The 21,178-nt window shown below is 40.9% G+C and overlaps 1 protein-coding gene across 13 annotated transcripts in view; it reads left to right on the top strand.

The window, feature by feature from the left end:
* Positions 1-21,178, top strand: part of DOCK9 (dedicator of cytokinesis 9) — a 312,141-nt gene that overhangs the window by 275,184 nt on the left and 15,779 nt on the right. For 7 of the 13 annotated variants that reach the window (XM_039482303.1, XM_039482383.1, XM_039482341.1 and 4 more), the window contains exons 45-49: positions 1,907-2,013; positions 14,673-14,795; positions 17,675-17,788; positions 18,492-18,527; positions 19,367-19,513. In XM_039482303.1, coding sequence (XP_039338237.1) covers positions 1,907-2,013; positions 14,673-14,795; positions 17,675-17,788; positions 18,492-18,527; positions 19,367-19,513 — 527 coding nt within the window. The remainder of the gene's footprint in view (positions 1-1,906; positions 2,014-14,672; positions 14,796-17,674; positions 17,789-18,491; positions 18,528-19,366; positions 19,514-21,178) is intronic. The other 6 variants (XM_039482322.1, XM_039482396.1, XM_039482347.1 and 3 more) reach the window with 1 other exon arrangement.

Here is a 21,178-nt window from a genome sequence, read left to right as displayed (position 1 = left end):
GCTCTGGTCTACATTACGAACTTATGTTGGTACAGCTACATCACTTGGGTGTGGAAAATGCACACTCCTGTGCAAAAAGTTATACTGACCTAACCCCTACAGTACACAGTGCTATGTCAACAGGAGGGCTTCTCCTGTCAACATAGCTACTGCCTCTCCGGGAGGTGGAGTACCTATGCTGACAGGGGAAGATCTCCCATCAGTGTAGGTAGCATCTTCACTAAGCACTGGCCACAACATCGCACTGAGAAGAGGTGGCACACCTTAGAGCTCAGAAAATCTACCTCATATATACAGAATTCATGACAAGATCAGGTGTCGTATTTATATCTTTCAACCCCAAATACCTATGACTCAGATTTTTCAAGTTCTCCTCTGCTAAATGGATTACGCTGTGCATTAAGGCATACAAGGCATTGGAGATTGTGGCCCCAAAAGGGGTCATGGCATGCTTCATGAGATCCTGGTGACCTCATGGGCAGAAAAAGCAAATGCATATACAGTATGTCAAAAATTTGCAAGGCACCCACCTGGTCAGCAGCTAGTCCCTCTATCAAGCACTGTAAGATGGCCTTCCTGTCCTCTCCAGAGACTTTGTTTGGCAGGAAGGTGTTGCAGGTGGTGGCCCAGCAATAATATTGCCCTTTGAGTAAATCTTATAATGAGTAGGGATACCATCTCTTTTTTTCTCTTCTTTCTAACCTTTTCTATAACCCTCCTTACATCTGTTCACAGCTCACTATTTCCTAGATGTCCAGAATTGTGGAAGACACTGGCCTCCAGAACAGAAAATTTCTTAACAATAATTTCCTTTCTGCCAACAGTCTCTCCCACAGTTCTACCAACACTGAATGGCTTACAAGGCAAAAGCTCAGATGCTAAGTGGGCTCTTTACAATGGGACTATTTTTTTGGGCCTCTGTACATAGTTGTACTGGTTACCTCTGGAGCATTTGTTACTAATATTGATATTCAAGTTTTTTCAGCTAAGGACTTCATTTGAAGTGTTTGTTTTCAACTTCATTATATTCTTTCCTCGTAGTCATGAATATAATAGATACTTAAATCTGTTTTGGTGTGTACTAATAGCTTTCATTAGACTCTTTCATAACAGCTTCTCTGGACCTGAAATGTATTAATTTAATTGCATTTATTTTAAGAGAGATACTTCTTTGTGATACGTTGAATACATTGTTGTTTGGCAGTTCCTATGTTCCTACTTACATTGGGAAATCCTAACTCTTTGCATCAGAGAGTTAATTCTAAGTTCCCACAACAAACAGGCTATGAACTACTTTGCTAATCCACTGATAACAAGTTTTCTTGATATCTGGAAGCAGTATAAAAAATCTTCAAAGAGCGATTTATTGTGCTCATTAGCTTTCTGCAGTTTGCAGCAGAAGTACACAATGCAACCAACTTACCTCTTGAAACCATTTTTTTTCAAAACCTTATGTTTGTGTAATTTCTGACTGCATAAAGTTTAATGACATTTTTCACTTTTTGTTTTAGCACAGAAAGCTTTCTAGATTACAGGAGAAATAAAGTGCTACAAGAGAACAATAAATCCTTTTCCATCTTCAGTCATAAATGAATATTATCCATTAATACATTGGCCCTGGCCACTTTGGTTTTTTGGAGGAAAGAGAATAGAAATATTACTGAAATTTTTACTTCTTCTAATGACCAAAGTAAATATTAAAGATATGTGTTGGTTTAAATAATTCATTGAGCACATTGCAAATTTTTCTTTATCATTTTGGTGGTAGGTGCATTCAGATACACTAGCCTGGATTCTCTGTCCCATCAAAACTGGTGCACAGTGACTTAACATAATCTTAATGAGCAGACAAAAATATTTGGATAGCAATGAATTTAATGTGTATATTTTTCTTTTTCAATAATAGGAATATTTAAGCAAGGCTGTAGTACTTTCAGAATAATCACACCAAATATAGATGAAGAGGCTTCAATGATGGAGGATGTTGGGATGCAAGATGTTCACTTCAATGAAGTGAGTAAGCAATATTCATATATATTAAAATCAACTCTCATAAACAATTGTTGCTTTACAGTGTTAATTTTAGGATTTTTCAATTTTGTCTATTTCACTCTTGGAGTTAATTATAAAATGGGTTAACTGACCTGACCAGCCTTTAAATAACTGAGTATACATTTCTGGAAAAATAACAGCATTTCAGTAGTTCAAAATCCTCAAAGGAAAAAAAGGTAACCTAAAGAGATTAACTAAGAACATAAAAACAAGTAAAAAAAGACTGTTACATGAGGTAAAAAACTATGCTAACTGACAAACTACACAGATGATTGTTTTATATACTAGCTAGAACTAACCATAGTAAAGATTTTGACCACTTCACCAACAAAGATGTAGACTGATTTATGTAATGTCTACCAGTAATCTGATTATTTAACTTATACCATGTGTTTGAATTGGGGTGAAAGTATAGATTGAAAATATACATATGGTAAATCACTTCTGCCAATTGAGAAAAGATTGATAAAGTAGGAGTATAACCACTTTGTCCCGATTTGAGCAGTGCTTATTAAGGCCATTTCTGGAGGATCACAAAGCCTACATACTCTCAAGGTCTTCTCACTTTAGGAACCCAGAAGTATCAAAACTTCTTCAAGTGATTGCTCATATTGATTCCAATTAGGTGTGCTCACACCATGTGCACAGTTGTCGGAAAGTTTTTTCCCTAGCAGCACCCATCAGGTTGGCTGTGAAGCCTCCTGGAGTGGTGCCCCCATGGCGCTCAATATATGACCCTGCTGACCCAGTGCCTCCTTAGTTCCTTCTTACTGCCCGTGACAGTCATTGGAATTCATAGAATCACAGAATATCAGGGTTGGAAGGGACCTCAGGAGGTAATCTAGTCCAACCCCCTGCTCAGAGCAGGACCAATCCAAGCGGTGGCTTGCTTTGGCAAGTGTTCCTCTAGTTCTTCCATGCTCATTGTATATAGTTTAGAGTCTCATAGTTTTGATAATTTAGCTATAGTTAGTTAGTTAGATAGTTAGGAGTGGGGGGGTCTTTCCCACTCCAACTTTCGTGCTTCCCCTTGAGACTCGGGGCTGCTGCCTTGGAAGCCACCACTGGGGGGGCATCCCATGGGGAAGCTCCTGGCGCTGAAAACTCAGGAGCTAACACTGTTTTTCAGAGGTGGGAACTCCCCACATCGACCTCTTCACCACTCAGGGCAACAGGAAGTGCCTGCGGTTCTGCTCCTTTTGGTACCACAGCCAAGGCTCCCTTGCAGACGCATTTCTCCTCCCCTGGTCAGATCATCTGCTGTACGTGTTCCCCCCCATTTCTGCTTGTGCACAAGGTCCTGCTCAAAATCCACAGGGACAAGGCAATGGTCATAATGGTGGCACCGGCGTTGCCCCGCCAGCATTGTTACACCATACTCCTGGAACTTTCGGTGGACACCCATATCGCGCTGCTGCTACTTCCAGACCTGATCACCTAGGACCACGGTTGCCTTTGTCACCCAGACCTTCAGGCTCTTCACCACACAGCCTGGAAGTTCATGGTTAAACCCCACAGAGCTCATGTGCTCGAAGTCGGGTAGGGAGGTCCTGCTTGGTAGCAGGAAGACCTCCACTAGGTCCACCTATCTGGCCAAGAGGAAAAGGTTTGCAATCTGGTGCTCCCAGGGCCATACTCTGCCATTGCAGGCCTCCATTCCTCTCATCCTGGAGTACCTGTTACACCTTAAACAGCAAGGTCTGGCAGCTTCTTTCATCAGGGTGCACTTGGCAGCTCTCTCTCCATTGCATCCGGGAGTGATCGGGCACTCCGTTTTCACCAACCCCATGGTTAGCCGATTCTTCAAAGGTTTGGCAGCCAATCCTTGTGAGGGATCTCAACCTGGTTCTCTCCAAACTGATGGGGCCTCATGGAAGGTTGCCTTTCTAGTCTCAAGTACTTCGGCAAGGATTTTTTTGGAACTTAAGGCCCTCACCTCCAACCCTCCCTACACAGTTTTCTTTAAGGACAAGGTGCAATTTAGACTTCACCCTGCTTTCCTTCCAAAGGTTGTGACCCAATTTCACTCCAGTCAGGACGTTTTCCTGCCTATTTTTTACCCTAAACCTCATGTAAGCAGCCGGGAGCAAAGACTCCACTCACTGGACGTTCGACAGGCACAAAGCCGTTCCGAAAATCGAACCAGCTGTTCGTGGCGGTGGCAAACCATATAAAAGGTCTTCCAGTCTCGTCGCAGAGGATCTCATCGTGGATCACCTCCTGTATCTGCACCTGCTACAAGTTGGCCAACCTTCCAGCCCTGGCACTCACGGCGCATTCCATAAGGGCTTGTTTGCCTCCTCACACTCACCCCACAGCAGCAGCAGCTCCTGCAACTCCAATCCTGCAGGGATGACCGGGCTCTGCTCCCCACTCCAGTCATTGTGACCTGGTTCACAGCATCACAGCACTGCTCAGGTTTGACCTAGTCACCCTTCCAGCATGATGACAGGGCTGGCCGGGTCAAACTTTTGTGAGTAGTACTGTGACACCATGTGCCAGATTGCAGTGCTGCTCACCCAGATTTGGCGAGGCCGCTCCCAAAAACCTGAATGGCCCAGAGGTTGCAACACCCAGAGCAGGGAACTGAATCCAGCCAGCCCCACGGAACAGGAGCCACAGGATCTGCCACTATGGTACACATGGTGTACTTATATAATACTTACTGTGTTAATGTGTTTATTATGTATCGTGGGTAAGAAATATTTATTTATTTTTTGCACTTAAGTTATTTCATAGAATCATAGACTATCAGGGTTGGAAGGGATCTCAAGAGGTCATCTAGTCCAACCCAACCCCCTGCTCAAAGCAGGACCAATTCCCAACTAAATCATCCCAGCCAGGGCTTTGTCAAGCCTGACCTTAAAAACCTCTAAGGAAGGAGATTCCACCATCTCCCTAGGTAACCCATTCCAGTGCTTCACCACCCTCCTAGTGAAAAAGTTTTTCCTAATATCCAACCTAAACCTCCCCCATTGCAACTTGAGACCATTACTCCTTGTTCTAACATCAGATACCACTGAGAACAGTCTAGATCCATCCTCTTTGGAACCCCCTTTCAGGTAGTTGAAAGCAGCTATCAAATCCCCCCTCATCCTTCTCTTCTGCAGACTAAACAATCCCAGTTCCCTCAGCCTCTCCTGATAAGTCATGTGCTCCAGACCCCTAATCATTTTTGTTGCCCTCCGCTGGACTCTTTCCAATTTTTCCACATCCTCTTTGTAGTGTGGGGCCCAAAACTGGACACAGATGAGGCCTCACCAATGTTGAATAGAGGGGAATGATCACGTCCCTTGATCTGCAGGCAATGCCCCTACTTATACAGCCCAAAATGCCGTTAGCCTTCTTGGCAACAAGGGCACACTGTTGACTCATATCCAGCTTCTTGTCCACTGTAACCCCTATGTCCTTTTCTGCAGAACTGCTTCCTAGCCATTCGGTCCCTAGTCTGTAAGAGTGAATGGGATTCTTCCGTCCTAAGTTCAGGACTCTGCACTTGTCCTTGTTGAACTCATCAGATTTCTTTTGGCCCAATCCTCTAATTTGTCTAGGTCCCTCTGTATCCTATCCCTACCCTCCAGCGTATCTACCACTCCTCCCAGTTTAGTGTCAGTATTTACTGGTTTCGGACAGGCCATTGCTGCCTTATCTAGACTGCAGATGCCTTGACCCCCTCAGTTCCTTCTTAACCATCCTCAGCCAGAAGTGGAGCTCCGTAGCAGCGTCCCAAAGTCAGGCAGTGACAGATCTAGAAAACATAGTTAGAAATAGTTTCAGTTTATAGTTAGTATTAGTCTAGTTATTTACAAAAATATGTATATATTATTTCAAACCGCACTCAACAATGCCTGGTTCCCAGGTTTTAAAAGATGTGGCTTGTGCCAAGACACTATGCCCACCTCAGACGGACATTCCCTCTGCGTCTGCTGCCTTGGTGAGTCGCATATTCCCCAGAAGTGCACTCGCTGTAGCAACTTGAAGGCCAGAACCAGGTGGGATTGAGACCTACGCCTGAAGTTCATGCTTATGGAGAAATCTCTTTGCCTGGCCTCAGGCCCCAGACAACAGACCCCTTCTACAGGGCGATCCCGGGTACCTCACCCTCAGCTAAAGACAAGGCTCATTCCTCAGAAAGATCAAGGAAAAGAGCTATGACCTCACCACAGAAAGCGTCGACAAAAAAGAAATGTCTCCTCTGCCAGGTCGCTGTCCTCAGTGCCAACCACTCCATGGTACGTCTACACTACCCGCTGGATCAGTGGGTAGTGATCAATCCCCGATTGCTCTGCCGTCGACTCCAGAACTCCACCACGGCGAGAGGCGGAAGCGGAGTCGACAGGGGAGCGGCGGCTGTTGATCCCGCGCTGCGAGGATGCAAAGTAAGTGATTCTAAATCGATCTAACATAAGTCGACTTCAGCTACATTATTCTCATAGCCAAAGTTGCATATCTTAGATCGACCCCACCCTCCCCAGTGTAGACCAGACCCAAGTGTATGCACCTTCAAGGCACCGGGACCTCTGTCAAGTCCTAGAGTAAAGACAAGGAGTCTAGAAGCATGTCTAAACCTACCACCTTTTCTGGAGCACCAACACCACCAGTGAAAGAAAAGGCGCCAAAGCTGTCACTAGTGGCTATGCAACCACCACCCATGCTGTGATAACTTCATCAGCACTAGCAGAGAGGGCAAGGATGGCAACATTGCACCAAACAAGTCAAGTCACAAAGCATCAGCACCACCCACAGTACCATCAAAAACACTGGCACTGTTAGCAACGGCATCAGAACCACCAGCACCATGCTATTTACTAAACCATAGAGACATCCTGGTGTCCTCTATACCAGTCTCTCCACTCTTTGGACCGATGGCTCCCTGGAGCATACAGCACCAGAACAATCAGCCTCACCCATTGCCCCACCATTCTCTAGCAACAAGGACGATAAGCACAAAGAGGGTGTCTTCTCTTCTCACCACTCTTCACCAATCATAACCAGATCACCTTTGGGACCCATGAGATCTATGGCCCAATATGGACAAGATACGCAGCCCTGGTATGGACAGCCATGGATATGTCCACACATGCCCTTCCCCATGCAATGGTCACACTGGGACTCAGGGGCGGCCTACAGGGCACCTTATAGCCAACCTCCCACCCCACATAGAAGTAGGATAAGATAACCACCACCATCCTCCATTCCAGATACTTCAGCAGTCCAACATGAAACGGGGGACAAGAGGGAGGAGGGCACAGAGCAGGACACGACACCACCTGTACATAATTCCTCATCATCACCAGACAAAGACATAATGTCCCCCCCCCCACCTCTGATGATGATTTTAAGCAGTTCCAAGAACTGTTTAAATGGGTGGCGCAGAGCCAGGAGATCCCACTCAAGGAAGTATCTGTTCTTCTTCCAGTGCTTGCTCATGTCGATTCCAGGTAGGTGTGTGTGCACCACGTGCACAGTCATTGGAAGGTTTTTCCCCTAATGGTATCCATCCGGTTGGCTGTGGAGCCGACTGGAGTCATGCCTTCATGGCGGTGCATATAAGTCCCTCCGACCCGCCACCTCTTCAGTTCCTTCTTACTGCCAGTGATGTCGTTGGAGCTGAGTGTCTCTCTTGCTTCAGCAAGCGTTTCCCTTAGTATCTCTGTTTTGTCAGCCTGTAAATAGTTAAATAGTGAGTGTTAGTTACAGTAATTAATAGTTAGAGTTGGGAGTTCCCCCCAGTTCCTTCCCTTCTTGGGGTTCGTGGCCATGCCTTGATTCCAAGGCTTTAAACCATGTGGAACCACCCACAAGCCTATGTCAAGGGGCAAACCCCATGACTCCTGCCTAAAGTGTCTTGGGGGAGGCACATCAAACAGATCGCTGCTAGATCTGCCAAGGGTTCTGCCTGAGAATGAAAAAGGAAAGGGACTTCAGGCTCAAGCAGCTCCTCGTGGAGGCAGCCCTCTGTCCCCAGCAGGACTCGGCACCGACACCATGTGGAGCACTCCAGCCTCTATTAGAGAAGCTACAGCACTGAGGAAGGACTGTATGCATAGAGACCCTCAGCACCATCTCTCCCCAGTGCCAAAACCCATGGCGGTAACAGGGCACCACTCGCATTCACTGGTGCTGCATAAGCAGCACAAGAAGACTGGACGGCACTCGCCCACGGTGAAAGCAGCCGGGACTGACAGCACTAGCTGTGTGCATCCCATGCTAGGGCACTCAGTGCCTCTCTCGCAGGAAACGGCACCGTCGACTTCGGGCCTGCAGAGGAGTCTATCCAATTCAGCATCATTGGACTCTCCTGCCAGTGTGTGTCAGGTGGAGGAGTTGGAGCTCCCTTCCACCCCAGACATATTTGAGGTGACCAGAGACCTGATTGCCATGATGGCACCGCAGTCCCCTACCAGGCGGGACAGACCTCCAGTACCGCAAAGTGTGGCACCATCCAGAGGCAAGCCTGTGATGATAAAGCACCTCTCACCATCCCTGCGACACCATTCCCTGGCACCATCCCGCTCAGCACCGCCATGGTCTCAGCACTTGGACTCCCCAGGGAGGATTTCAGAGCATGCATATTTCTAAATGCAAGAACTTTACTGCACAATTTACAATAATGAGATTGTATTAGATAAGCCCCTTTGTCTCCTTACAAAGATAAATTTGTTTCTCATCCCAGGAAATTATCCTGCCTTCCCTCTGTCTGCATTCTAAGCATGAGGTGAAAACACTTTAGCACAACCAGGAATATCCATTTAAAACATTTCTGGAGATATCAGGTCAATCTAAATATTCTCTGGATGGATACAGTGCTGCCTCAGGGGAAACAAATATTAATTCCTTAGCCAGCATTCCATTCCAGAGCACACTGCAGATCTCTAGCTGCATCTTGGGCAGAGAGAACTTCGGGGAAAAAACTACAAAGCAGCAAGGTACATATTGCTGTTTATCTTTGTAAAACATTTTAAGTTATATTTTTCATTCTTTTGCGCAAGCACCTGTAACCATCTTGGGGTTCATTAAATAACAAACCAGTAAATGAGAAAGGAATAAAACTAACTGGAGAGCATCTTTGGTGAACTGCTGCACAGCACCGTGTTCCCAACCCCTGCCTCCAGGGCACATCTCCAAATTCCTATGTTTATAATATGGTCCGTTTTGAAGGAGCATCTCTAAATTATAATCTTCTACTAACATATCTCTACAGCACCTACACAGGATGTATTATTAGAGACAGATTTTTTTTTCTTCTCACCTTTTCTCCCCTCTTTAAGAATCTGACTGAACAGTACTTCCTAGTCTCAATGAACAAGTGAAAGTGTTATCAAAATAGAATGGAAAAATGTGATGTCTGTTGAAAATTTTCTTTCTGTGATTAAGATCTCCACTAGTCCTTCCCAAAATGGAGGGGGAAAAAAAGTAAGTTTGTTTTGATCTTAGTGCATATTGGAAACCTTATGTAGACAGGGAGGAATTGAAGTCATAGTTGAAGTTTTAAAGAAAGAAGGTTTAATTAATCTTAAGAGGTTTATTATAGCATTTTAGAAGCACTCATTCAGATGGCAGCTGGAATGAGCCTGGCACAGCAGACTGCTTTATAAGCAGCATTTTCAGCTGCCTCTGGATCCACTGCAGAGGGAGACAACACAGATGTGAAGAACTAGTGGAGATCTTCACAGAAAGAAAATGAGCATGTGTCAAAATTTTCCATTTTCTGAAACAGTAAGGCTCTGAGAAGAAAATAATGCAGTTAAATGAAAGCACTGAGTGGTTTGTATTATCAAAAGGAATTGGTTGTTTTTAACCAGCTCCTATAGTGTTATTTATCCCTACCAAATTCACAGTCCATATTGATCAATTTCACAGCCAAAAGATTTTAAGATTGGTCAGTTTCACCTTTTCAGATGTTTACATCTGAAATTTCAAGGTTTTGTAACTGTGGGGGTCCCTTTTCCAGCAGCAGGGACTTGTGGCTAGGGGGAGTTCGGACCACGTTCACCAGCCTCCTCCAGCTGCAGGAACCTCCATGGCTGCTGCCCAGCACTGTAGCTTCCTGCAGAAGGGGGAGGCACTCAGAGGTGGGCCTGATCTCCCATCCCCACCCCCTAGAGCTGCCATACAAGGGAAGGACAAGTCCTGTCCCTCTCCAGCCCAGTGGGGACTTGCAACTAGGAGCCCCTGGCTGGGGTACTCCCAGCAGCAAGGGAGAGATCAGATTTCACAGCTGTGACACATTTTTCACAGCTGTGAAATTGGTAGGGTCATACTTACAATTAGTCAAGCAAATTGTTTTGAGGAGTGGTTGTTGGGTGAGTTCTAGTGCCTCCTGCTGGAAGTCATCAGTAATGCCTTCAAGTTCCCTGTTGGACAGCAGATCCAGCCATATGTTCAAGGTTAACAAACATACTGTTTCAGAGAAGAAAAATTACAGGTAAAGACCAGAGTTTCTTTGCCTAGTGTGGCATGTTGACAAAAATCAGTGCTCTTGTACTGTAAGCAGTTTCTGATAGTTACATTTTTTACTGGTAAACATAATATACTGTATAGTAGTGATGTGGGTTTAGTTTTGAGCATCTGACAAGCAATAGAAATCCAACAAATGTGATTGTAAAAATGAAGTTAGAATTTGAGGATAACAGTAAATTCTATGGTTTATTGATTTTAAGTATGTATTAATATGAACTCTAATACTTTTATCTCGGAAGCACAAACAAGAAACATGGAAACAAATAACATTGAGTGATAACTGAACTTACGGCATAAGGCTGTTTTTTATCAGTCATATTTGAATGTGGTTTTGCCCGTTTCATCTCTAGGACATAAATAAATAAACCTTTAACAAGGTCTATAGTTCACAAGATTATCACAAAATGATAGAACAGGGGTAGGCAACCTATGGCACAGGTGCCGAAGGCGGCACGTGAGCTGATTTTCAGTGGCACTCACACTTCCCGGGTCCTGACCACCAGTCCAGGGGGCTCTGCATTTTAATTTAATTTTAAATGAAGCTTCTTAAACATTTTAAAAACCTTATTTTCTTTACATACAACAATAGTTCAGTTATATATATTATCGACTTCTAGAAAGAGACCTTCTAAAAACATTAAAATGTATTACTGGCACGCGAAACCTTAAATCAGAGTGAATAAATGAAGACTCGGCACACCATGTCTGAAAGGTTGCCAACCCCTGTGATAGAACTAAGGGGTTATAAAGAACCTAAGTGTACATGTAAAGGAGAGATGGGGAGGAGAAACTTAACATACTTAATTGAGGAAAAAATAGACCAGTCTAGCATAAATGTAGCTGTAGTCAGGTGATAAGCTTTTACAAATATCTTGGAAGGTGTAAGCTACAATTTCATTTTAAGGAGGAAAAACAATCAAATGTTTCTGTTCCACTTCTGGAGCATCCAAAAACATTGTCCCCTTCCCCATCACCAAAAGCACAGCTGGATCACAAGTAATGAACTCATCAGTCATAATGAATGTCTGTTATTCCATCATCTGAATTTTCTTATGTACCATTTCTTTTTGTCTGTCTTTTAAGCTTCTAAGATCTTCATGGCAGGAACCACCCTTATCTCTGTCTTGTATAGTGCTGAGCATAGTATCAGTTGTAAATAATGTTAATACTCTTTAATACTACTAGCCTGCTGACTAACAAGTTGTTCTCCTTTTACTTGGATGACTAGCTACTGAAGACCTCATCTAAGCAAGTTATAGTGTGGTCTTTAGAAACCAACTTTTTCCCTTTCAGGTCACCCTCTTTTCTATTAAGAGGATAGAAATGTCTTGGTTATACTTCATACAGGCACAATTGAATTCAGTCCAATAAGGCAATTGCCTTCCTTATGGACAGTCAGTTCAGGGATGTTCTAAGGAAAGTCAGTCTACTTGAGCAGCTGCATGTATGCCACAGTGCAGCTTTTGTCACAAGAAGGTCCTGGTCCCTGACTGGAACTCCTAGGTGCAACGATAATATAAATAATAGCTCAACTGTTTTAGGATGATACGCTGCATAATAAACAGCTGGAGATATGGTAACAATGCTACTGTAATTGAGCTGCATACAGTGTAATTTTGGAATGTATTTGCGCTTTAACAAAACAAATTTATTAATTAAAATGGACAAAGGTATTTGTGAATATAGTATATTCATACTTAGCAATTAGCTGTAATTGATATTACATTATAGCTGCAAGTGTGCATTTGGAATCTCTGAATTAACCACATGAAAACACTTACAAAAATAACCCAAATGTATAAATTTTCATAAGCACAGAAGGGATAAGTACTTCCAATTTCCTAGAATTAAAGTAGTTAAAAGTTACTACTATACAGTGTACTTTAAGCCACATAATAAGAGAAATAAACACTGCAGCCCCACCGTGCTGTCCACAAAAAATGCAGCACTTGGACTTCATGAATATGGCATTACGTACCTCAGTACACGGTGGAAGAAAGAATATGCTACATCAAGGCAACACAGTTAAAGTGCTAGAGCTGTAAATCCGCTCTTGCACAGTCATATATCCTGATGTCTACAGATAGAAAATTAAAGATTATGGTCTTGATCGTGCCCCTGTTAAATTCCTTAGGCAATTCTGTGTTCTTCCTCCAACAAGGCAGAGCACAGAAGACACAGCTAAAGAGAAGAAAGCAAAGATGATTTTATACCCTACAGTGACCTGTGTCAGGCCCAACAATGCATTCTATATAATTTCTTTAAAAAAACAAAATGTAGCCTAATTTGGAATAACAAATACATCAGAACTGGATGAGGGGAGGCGAATACATTCACCATTTTAAAATTTCGTCTCTCCCTTTTTAAATTTTATAATCCACTAGTCTAGTAGTCTACAGATGACCAGTGGAATGGAAAAGCAAAACAGGATGAGAGAAGGAATATATAATCAAAAAAGTTACTAGTTTCATAATACGATGTCTGTTTAATGTATTGAAGTGCATGCAAACTATAGACACAATACTTCTAAACATTAAATGGTGACCCAAACAAAGCAAATGAAAGAAAAATTTTAAATGATTGCCAAATCTTACCACAACTATTGAAACTGCTTAGAAGGAAAAATAGTTCCATGTAAATGCCATTTACTGAAATAAAATACATTGGCCATAATTTTGTGCTAATGAATAAAGCTTGTATGCAAGGCTAATATTACGTTAACATTTTATTTATGTAACAATTTTGTATACTTGTTTAAATCTGTTGGTGTCTGTAACTCTGTTAAGTCATATGAAATAAATGTCATTTCTATTTTGGCCACATAAAATATTTTACTTAGTCTTCCAATCTTGAAAAAAACTTGGTTCATTATTCTAATATTTAAACTGATATTTTTCTTATTTCTCTTTGAAATTCTTATACAGCCAATGCAAATTTATGGGAACAATTTCTCTTTTGTCATTGTAGAAGTCTTGTATTAACTTTTATACCGAGTCATAGATCACTACAGCCTATATTTTTCACACAATACATTTCCTTAATCTAGCCTCAAAGTCCATTTCCTGCAAACCCTTTATCATTCTACATTAGTAGCTTTTCTCCGCACTCTGTCCAATTTCTCTTCACTGTATTATTGCAGATGTGTGTGTAGTACTCCAGTTGATAGTTCAAGTAGTTCCTGGTAGTTCAAGTTTCCTTATGATTTTTAATGTAATAACATTCCATTAGAAAATATATGGAAAATGAACACTCTGACAAGTAATCCATAGTGGGCTTTTTGAATGAAATATCTATTCTATGTTGTGCTGGACTATTAAGAGTTATAGTGGTACATAGAACAGAAAAAGATATGTCGTACGAAATGGTACCACAATTAAGTGCATAAACTATTTGCCTTAACTAATCTTCTTGCAACAAGAAAGATAGGGTTAAACAAAAAAAAACAAAGAAAGCCAGGAATGTTATGCCCAAGTAGCCTTTTCTGCTTCCTCATATTTCTCAGTTTCTTAAACTTTCCTGCTTTTGTCATTTACCTTTTCATCTCAGACATGGTATATCAAATTCAAGTTCACAGAATGTGCATTAATGAGTACACATTTCTGAGTACCTATTAGTGTAATGCAGGTAATTGTACTGAAAATGTAATTAATTGGGTAGTTCTTGTAGAAACTCAATATAAACAATAAAATTTGTGTCGTATCCAGTTGGCTTTTTATTAAGTAATGTTTTTCACAAACAGAACATAAAAAAGCACATAAGAAACAGAAAGTTTGTTTTATAATATGGCTTCTGAAAAGCGATTATAAAACTTATTTGCTTGATTGCATATAAACATACCCAGAACAAAAGCTTTGTTAGGTATACTCCCGTTGAGTTGGCTTTGAAGTTCATGAAGTTCTCTAAAACAACATGCCATATGAAGTAAATGCAAAGTGTGTATGTTCGCATCCAAAACTGTATTTGTGTTTTTGTTACTGTGTTGGATTTTTCTAAACCAATACTCTGCCTTAAAACACAATGCCTTTACATATTTTTGTTTTGGGAGTCTATCTTTTTCAACAAACTGCCATTTTCCTTGTGTTTTCTTGGGAAGTTCTTTAATGTAGACACAACAAAACAGTGCAAAACAGCTAAATTTTACTTTTTTGTAACTTTAGGATGTGTTAATGGAATTATTAGAGCAATGTGCAGATGGACTCTGGAAGGCTGAGCGATATGAACTGATTGCTGACATCTACAAACTTATCATTCCCATTTATGAAAAACGGAGGGATTTTGAGGTATTTGATAGGCATCTGTTTTAAAATTTGTCTGTGAAAACAATCTAGCTTTTGAATCTATAACAGTATGATGTATCAAATATCTCTGAACAATACAGTATCAGAACAATTTTATTTGAAGTATTTGTTCAAATTTAAAAAGGCATGTTTAATTTAAAACCAAAAAAATTTGGTCTTTCACTTGCACAGTTCCTGCTTCATGTATACCTTGAAGAATTAAATGGTTTTGTATTTTCCTTTCATCACTGGAATTTATACTGTGCATCCAATTAAAAATCAATACGCAAAAACAGATAGCTTTTCATAAAACAATTTTATATGCAGGAGGCGCATGATCCTGCATGTATATACATATAATAATAAAAAGTTAATGTAATTAAATCATTTTCAGAATTTTTTTATCCAACTGAAAACCAGTGGCAAATATAATTCCAACTCCAAAGAAGTTCTGAGCATCTTTAACTACCATTTAAGTCCATTGGAGTTGCAGGTGTTTAACACCTCTTAGGTTTTAGTATTGTTACTTTTAGGATTGTTTTTCATAAACTTTATTCAGTAGTCATTTAATATTACATCACTGCAATATCAAATAGTACTGAAAATGCAATATGGATAATACTGAGGGATGTACTGTATTCACTTGATGCATGATCATTGGCAAGTCAGTTTGGGCCTGATCATGGCCACAGTTACACACTAACACAGAGATGTAAGGGGGAGTTATGTACCTGAACAGCCTCCCTCATTTCTTCCCTACCTTCCCTACCTGTCAGCAGGTGGGTAGGGAAATGGGTGATGTTTAAAAAAAAGTCTCCAATGACATGCCTGGCAATTATGGACTAGGAAACCTAACTTCAGTACCTGGCAAATTGGTTGAAACTATAATAAAGGATAAAATTATCAGACACATGATATGCTGGGGAAGAGTCAACATGCTATCAGTAAACATGTGGACAGGGGTGATCCAGTGGATATAGTGTACTTGAACTTTCAGAAAGCCTTTGACAAGGTCCTACACCAAAAACTCTTAAACAAGTTAAACTGTCATTGAATTGAAGAGGGAAGGTCATCTTATGGATCAGAATCTGGTTAAAAGATAGGAAACAGAATAGGAATAAATGGTGGTTTTCACAATGGAGAGAAGGTAAATAGTGGAGTCCCCTAAGGATCTGTACTGGAACCTGTGCTGTTCAACCTATTCATAAATGATTTGGAAAGCATAGTCAACAATGAGGTGGCAAAATTTGCAGATTATACTAAATTACTGAAGATTGTTAAATCTAAAGCTGACTGCAAAGAGTTAAAAGGTATTTCACAAAACTAGGCGACTGGACAACAAAATGGCAGATGAAATTCAGTCTTGATCAGTGCAAAGTAATACATATTAGAAAAAATAATCCCAACTATCAGACAAAATGATGGGGTCTAAATTAGCGGTTACCATTCGCGGAAGAGTCATTGTGGATACTTCTCAGCACATCTGCTCAGCGTGCAGCGGCAGACCAGAAAGCTAGCAATGTTATTTATCCCTTTCCTAGTGGTTTCTAATAAGAGAGAAAATATCATAATGCCACTGTACAAGTGGATGATACTTTGTGCAGTGCAGGTTGTCCCATCTCAAAAAAGATGTATTAGAATTGGAAAAGGTTCAGAGAGAGGCTACAAAAACTATTAGGAGTATAGAACAGCTTCCATCTGAGGAGAGATTAAAAACACTTGTTCATTTTAGAAAAGAGATTACTAAGGGGGCATATGATAGAGGTCTATAAAATCTTGAATGATGTGGAGAAAGTTAATAGAGAAATGTTATTTACCCTGTGACATAACACATGAACCGGGGTCACCCAATGAAATTAATAGGCAACAAGTTAAAAATTGAAATAAGGATGTACTACTTTACACAATGCACAGTCAACCTGTGAAACTCTTGCCAGGAGATGTTGTGAAGGCCAAAAGTATAACAGGGTTCGAAAAAGAATTAGGTAAGTTGATGGACGATAGATCGATCAATAACTGTTAGCCAAGATGGTCACGGACACAGCCCTATGCTCTGGGGGTATATCTACACTGCAGTTAAAAACCTGTGACTGATCCATGCTACCTGACTCAGGCTAAGGGGTGTGGGCAAAGGGCTTATTTAATTGTGGTGTAGACATTCAGGCTTGGGCTGAAGCCCTGACTCTGGGACCCTGGGAAATGGGAGGATCCCAGAGCCCAAACATCTACACCAAAATTAAACAGCCCCTTAGTCCGAGTCCACTAGCATGTGCCAGTCATGGGCTTTTAATACAGTGTAGACATGCCTTGGGTGTCCCTAAGCCTCCGACTGCCAGAAGCTGGGACTGAATGACAGAGGTGGATGACTCGATAACTTCCCTGTTCTGTTCATTCCCTTTGAAGCATCTGGTACTGGCCACTGTTGGAGGACAGGATACTGGGCTAGATGGATCATTGGTCTCATCCAGTATGGCCGTTTTTATATTAAGCATTGGCTATGTCATCCCCCAGTGTGCCAGCCAAAGCAACTGAGACAGCATATGCTACTACTATGATGGTAGCAGTTTATTCTCTTACACACACCCCTCCTCTCACACACACACTCCTCTGAACAAGAGGGGAGCAGAGAAGGATTCCTTCTCTGCATTGTCCTTTAGTGAGGACTAGAAGGAACATAATCTAGCCCTTAGTGTGTTAACTCTGCTGCTCTGGGTCCTACGTGGTGGTAGTGTTGTTTGTAGTTGATACATTTTCTCTTAGAAGGTTGATGTTAGTGACTAAAAGAGCTTTTTCTCCTTAACACGGTGCTTTTTTATGTTTAAAATAAAGAGAAAGTGTTGCTTCTAAGTGGTGCCATTCCAAAATTCTGTGGTGTTTTTTAGAGACTAGCTCATCTATATGACACACTCCATCGGGCATACAGCAAAGTAACAGAAGTTATGCATACAGGCAAGAGACTACTTGGCACTTATTTCAGAGTAGCATTCTTTGGACAGGTAAGCATTATTTAATATCACCTTGTCAACTATAAAATACAGTAAAAAAAAAATTTTTTTTAATTTTGCAACGTATCCTGATTCAATCCTCCTTTGATTTCTATATTGATACTGCAAAATAAACGTGATAGATTTGTTCTGGTAGTAATGATTGTCTGGTTTAATACATTTTTCATATCCAGTGTAATTCCTCCTTATCTTCCTCAGTAAACTTTCTGCTTTTTCTTTTTCTTTCTTTTTGTTACTATCTTAAGGCAGCGGTAAGTTCTCCATAATAATTTTTAGCAATTTTTTGAGCACCATCTTTGGTGCCGCAGTGTGGTTTGCAAGTTTGCTTTTCAGATCTGTATGCATTCTAGCTGTTGTAATTCCAAAAATAACATTCAGTGCCATTTACAGAAACAAATCACCTATTTCCTATACATCAGCACTGCATGCATCAAATAACAAAATCAAAAGTTCTGGCTGACTGTGTGCATTTGACAGCTTCACATCATGTAATATATCTAGACTGTATTTGTATCAGTAAAATATGGCACTGTAGCCAAATATTGTGTATATTTTTGTGTGCGTGTAACCCAGTTTTTAGTTAACTGATTTCATTTGGATAGCTGACAGGCTGTTTAGGGGAATGGGGGAGATTGTAAACTACCTTGAGCAGTATAACCTTCAATTTATTCTGTTGTCTTTTATAACTTTATAGCAATACCAGTTTACAGACAGTGAAAGAGATATGGAGGTAATTACAGTAGCTGCTTACAAAGCAAGCAATGCAGTAAAAATTACTGCATTTCAGCTTAGTTTGATGTGGGTATTTTTGTCAGTGTAGCCTGTGTTTATACATGGTATGTTCTGTTTCTTTCACTTTTTGTCCGTTCCATCTTATGACAGAAATATTTATTTTCTGATTTAAAACATTAACTCAGACTTGGCTTTTTGCTTTAAAGCAATTACCTGTTTCACCTTCCATGCACTTCTATATTTGATTCAACCAAGATTTCAAAACAGATGGGTTAACAGTGAAAACACACAAATATTTATGTTCAATATAATGTAAAGATTTTTAAATGAGAGAGTAGATGTGGTTTTATTTCATTGTACTGTACAATCCAGTATGTAAAACCCGCATAAAACTGTTTTTCAATCTATTTTTGTAAGTTGTTACTGAAGTATTCAGTGGAGAGTCAAATAATCCCTTTTGGCAAGGAAATGAATCTTTTGGCAAGTGAAACAGGGATGAAAACAATTCATTTTGGAAGAATATGAAAAATCAGTTTTGATCCCAAAACTTTTAATGTTAGCACATCAAATAATTACAACAGTCCTTTCATAAGTTTGTAATTTTGGGTGCTTCCATTACCTGTGCACTCATTCTATAGTAGATAATTCACTTTTTTTTCTCATAGGGTACCTTTTTAACTTGAATTTTATTTTGATAGTTTTTGATAGATATATTAATTTTTGCTTGAACCGTGACATTGAACATTTAAGTGTGCCTTGAAAAGCATAAACCTTTGTTGTATGTTGTATGTTGGCTGTTGTTCTTTAAGGATTCTAATTATTTTTTGTTTCTTACAGGGATTCTTTGAGGATGAAGATGGAAAGGAGTATATTTATAAAGAGCCTAAACTCACACCTCTTTCAGAGATTTCCCAGAGACTACATAAGCTCTACTCTGACAAATTTGGATCAGAAAACGTCAGAATGATCCAGGATTCTGGCAAAGTAAAACTGTGTTTATTTGTAAAGCAGGATATGTTATTTAAAACTAAAATAAGTTTATCCCAAAAATCTCATAATTTCATTTCATGAATCTTTAGAAAATCAAGAGTCTGAGTTTGAATAGTCACTATCCTATCCTCATTATGTGTGCACACATGCTGCATAACTGAATAAAGTGTTGGCTGTATGGGGTAAGGGGCATGATGGCTCTCATAAAGTATGCCTTAATTTTGAATTTCCTGGCTTATGTCACGCATAGCAATGTAAGGGTTTTCTGTTAAGACAAAATTGAGTAACTTAAATCTGCCTTATCTTTAGGTCATTTGGCTACTTGCTGCCCACACAGTGTACCATAGATCCTTCTCTTTCCTATGCATGCTCAGTTATCCTCAGCGGGTTTTCCCCACTTCTGCAGCTTGGGTTAGAGCCCAAATTGATTCAGTTGCAGTGAGAGATCCAGACCACCCTTTTGTGAAACCGTTTCACAGGTTCTCAGACACTATGGGGCACAGATGGGGTTTCAGGTTCTCAGACACAGATGGGGCAATAGTACTACATAGATAAAAGTCTCTGTGTCCAAAATCTAGTGTACAGAGCTCCCTTTGGTAAGCCTAGCTGAGTATTTATTGGGAAAAAATTGATGATTTGCCCACAAATCTCTTTTATATAATTGGCCTCTCAAATTAGCCCTTTGTCTGCTTTGTCAGTCAGTGGAGATATTCTCCCTTGTAGCTGAGGGTTCCCAAGATGGTGCGCACACATAACAGAAGATCAGGCAGAACAGAGCTACAGCAACCCTCAGGTTGAAAAGGACACCTCATTCATAAGAGGCCATTCTAGGTCCCAACTCATTCCCCTTAACATCTAGTCCAGAACTCTTGACCAGCAGCTAAGCTTTACCCACCACCAAATTCCAGAGCCAGCAGCAATTCCCTCCTAAATTACCACTTCTTGCCTGTCCTCCTCCTGTCTGTCTGACAAGAAGGTCACAAGATTCATTCGACACTTCTCAGCCTGACAAGGCAGCAGTGAGGGTGACGCTGCCCCCACTCACACTGGAACCTGAATGGAAATAAAAACTCAGGCTAGGACCAAACTTCACAGACCTATGCTGTACCCTCAGTTCTTCACAACCTTTCCAATGTGCTTAGATATAAATGCTTTAAACCTAATGAGGATTTTTCTTACAACTAGTCAAAATCGGTGTGTTTGAAGAGAATAAGCTGTACTCTATCCTTTTTATAGCTATGGACTATTCTCGGTTTTTGCCTCCATCATGCAGTCTAGTCAGAGTTTTCAGGGAAGTATCTGTCTTCCTGTCTTTGTCTCATACTCAGCAAGCAAAGAGTTACCCATAAGTTCCAGGGAAGGGGTCTGAAAACACTGCAGACTTTTCTTCAAAAAAGATTCCAACAGTGTGTCTGAGTGGGGTAGGGCACTGGACTGGACTAGGACCTTAAGAAACTTGAGTTCTAGTCCCAATTCTGCCATTGGCCTATTACGTGACCTTGGGCAGGTCTCTTCACTTTTCTGTGCCTCGCTTTCCATATCTAAAATTGAAATATGGCACTTGACAAAGGAGAAAGTACCATTGAGTTTTTTAGATAAAAAGCACTGTATAAGAGTTGGGAACTATATTTTCTTTAATACTGTCTTCCTGCACATGCC

The sequence above is a fragment of the Mauremys reevesii genome, linkage group 1, assembly GCF_016161935.1.
Source record: "Mauremys reevesii isolate NIE-2019 linkage group 1, ASM1616193v1, whole genome shotgun sequence".
Taxonomy (NCBI): Eukaryota; Metazoa; Chordata; order Testudines; family Geoemydidae; genus Mauremys; species Mauremys reevesii.
The sequence above is the reverse complement of the archived record's forward strand: the minus strand, read 5'-3'. Positions and strand labels throughout refer to the sequence as shown.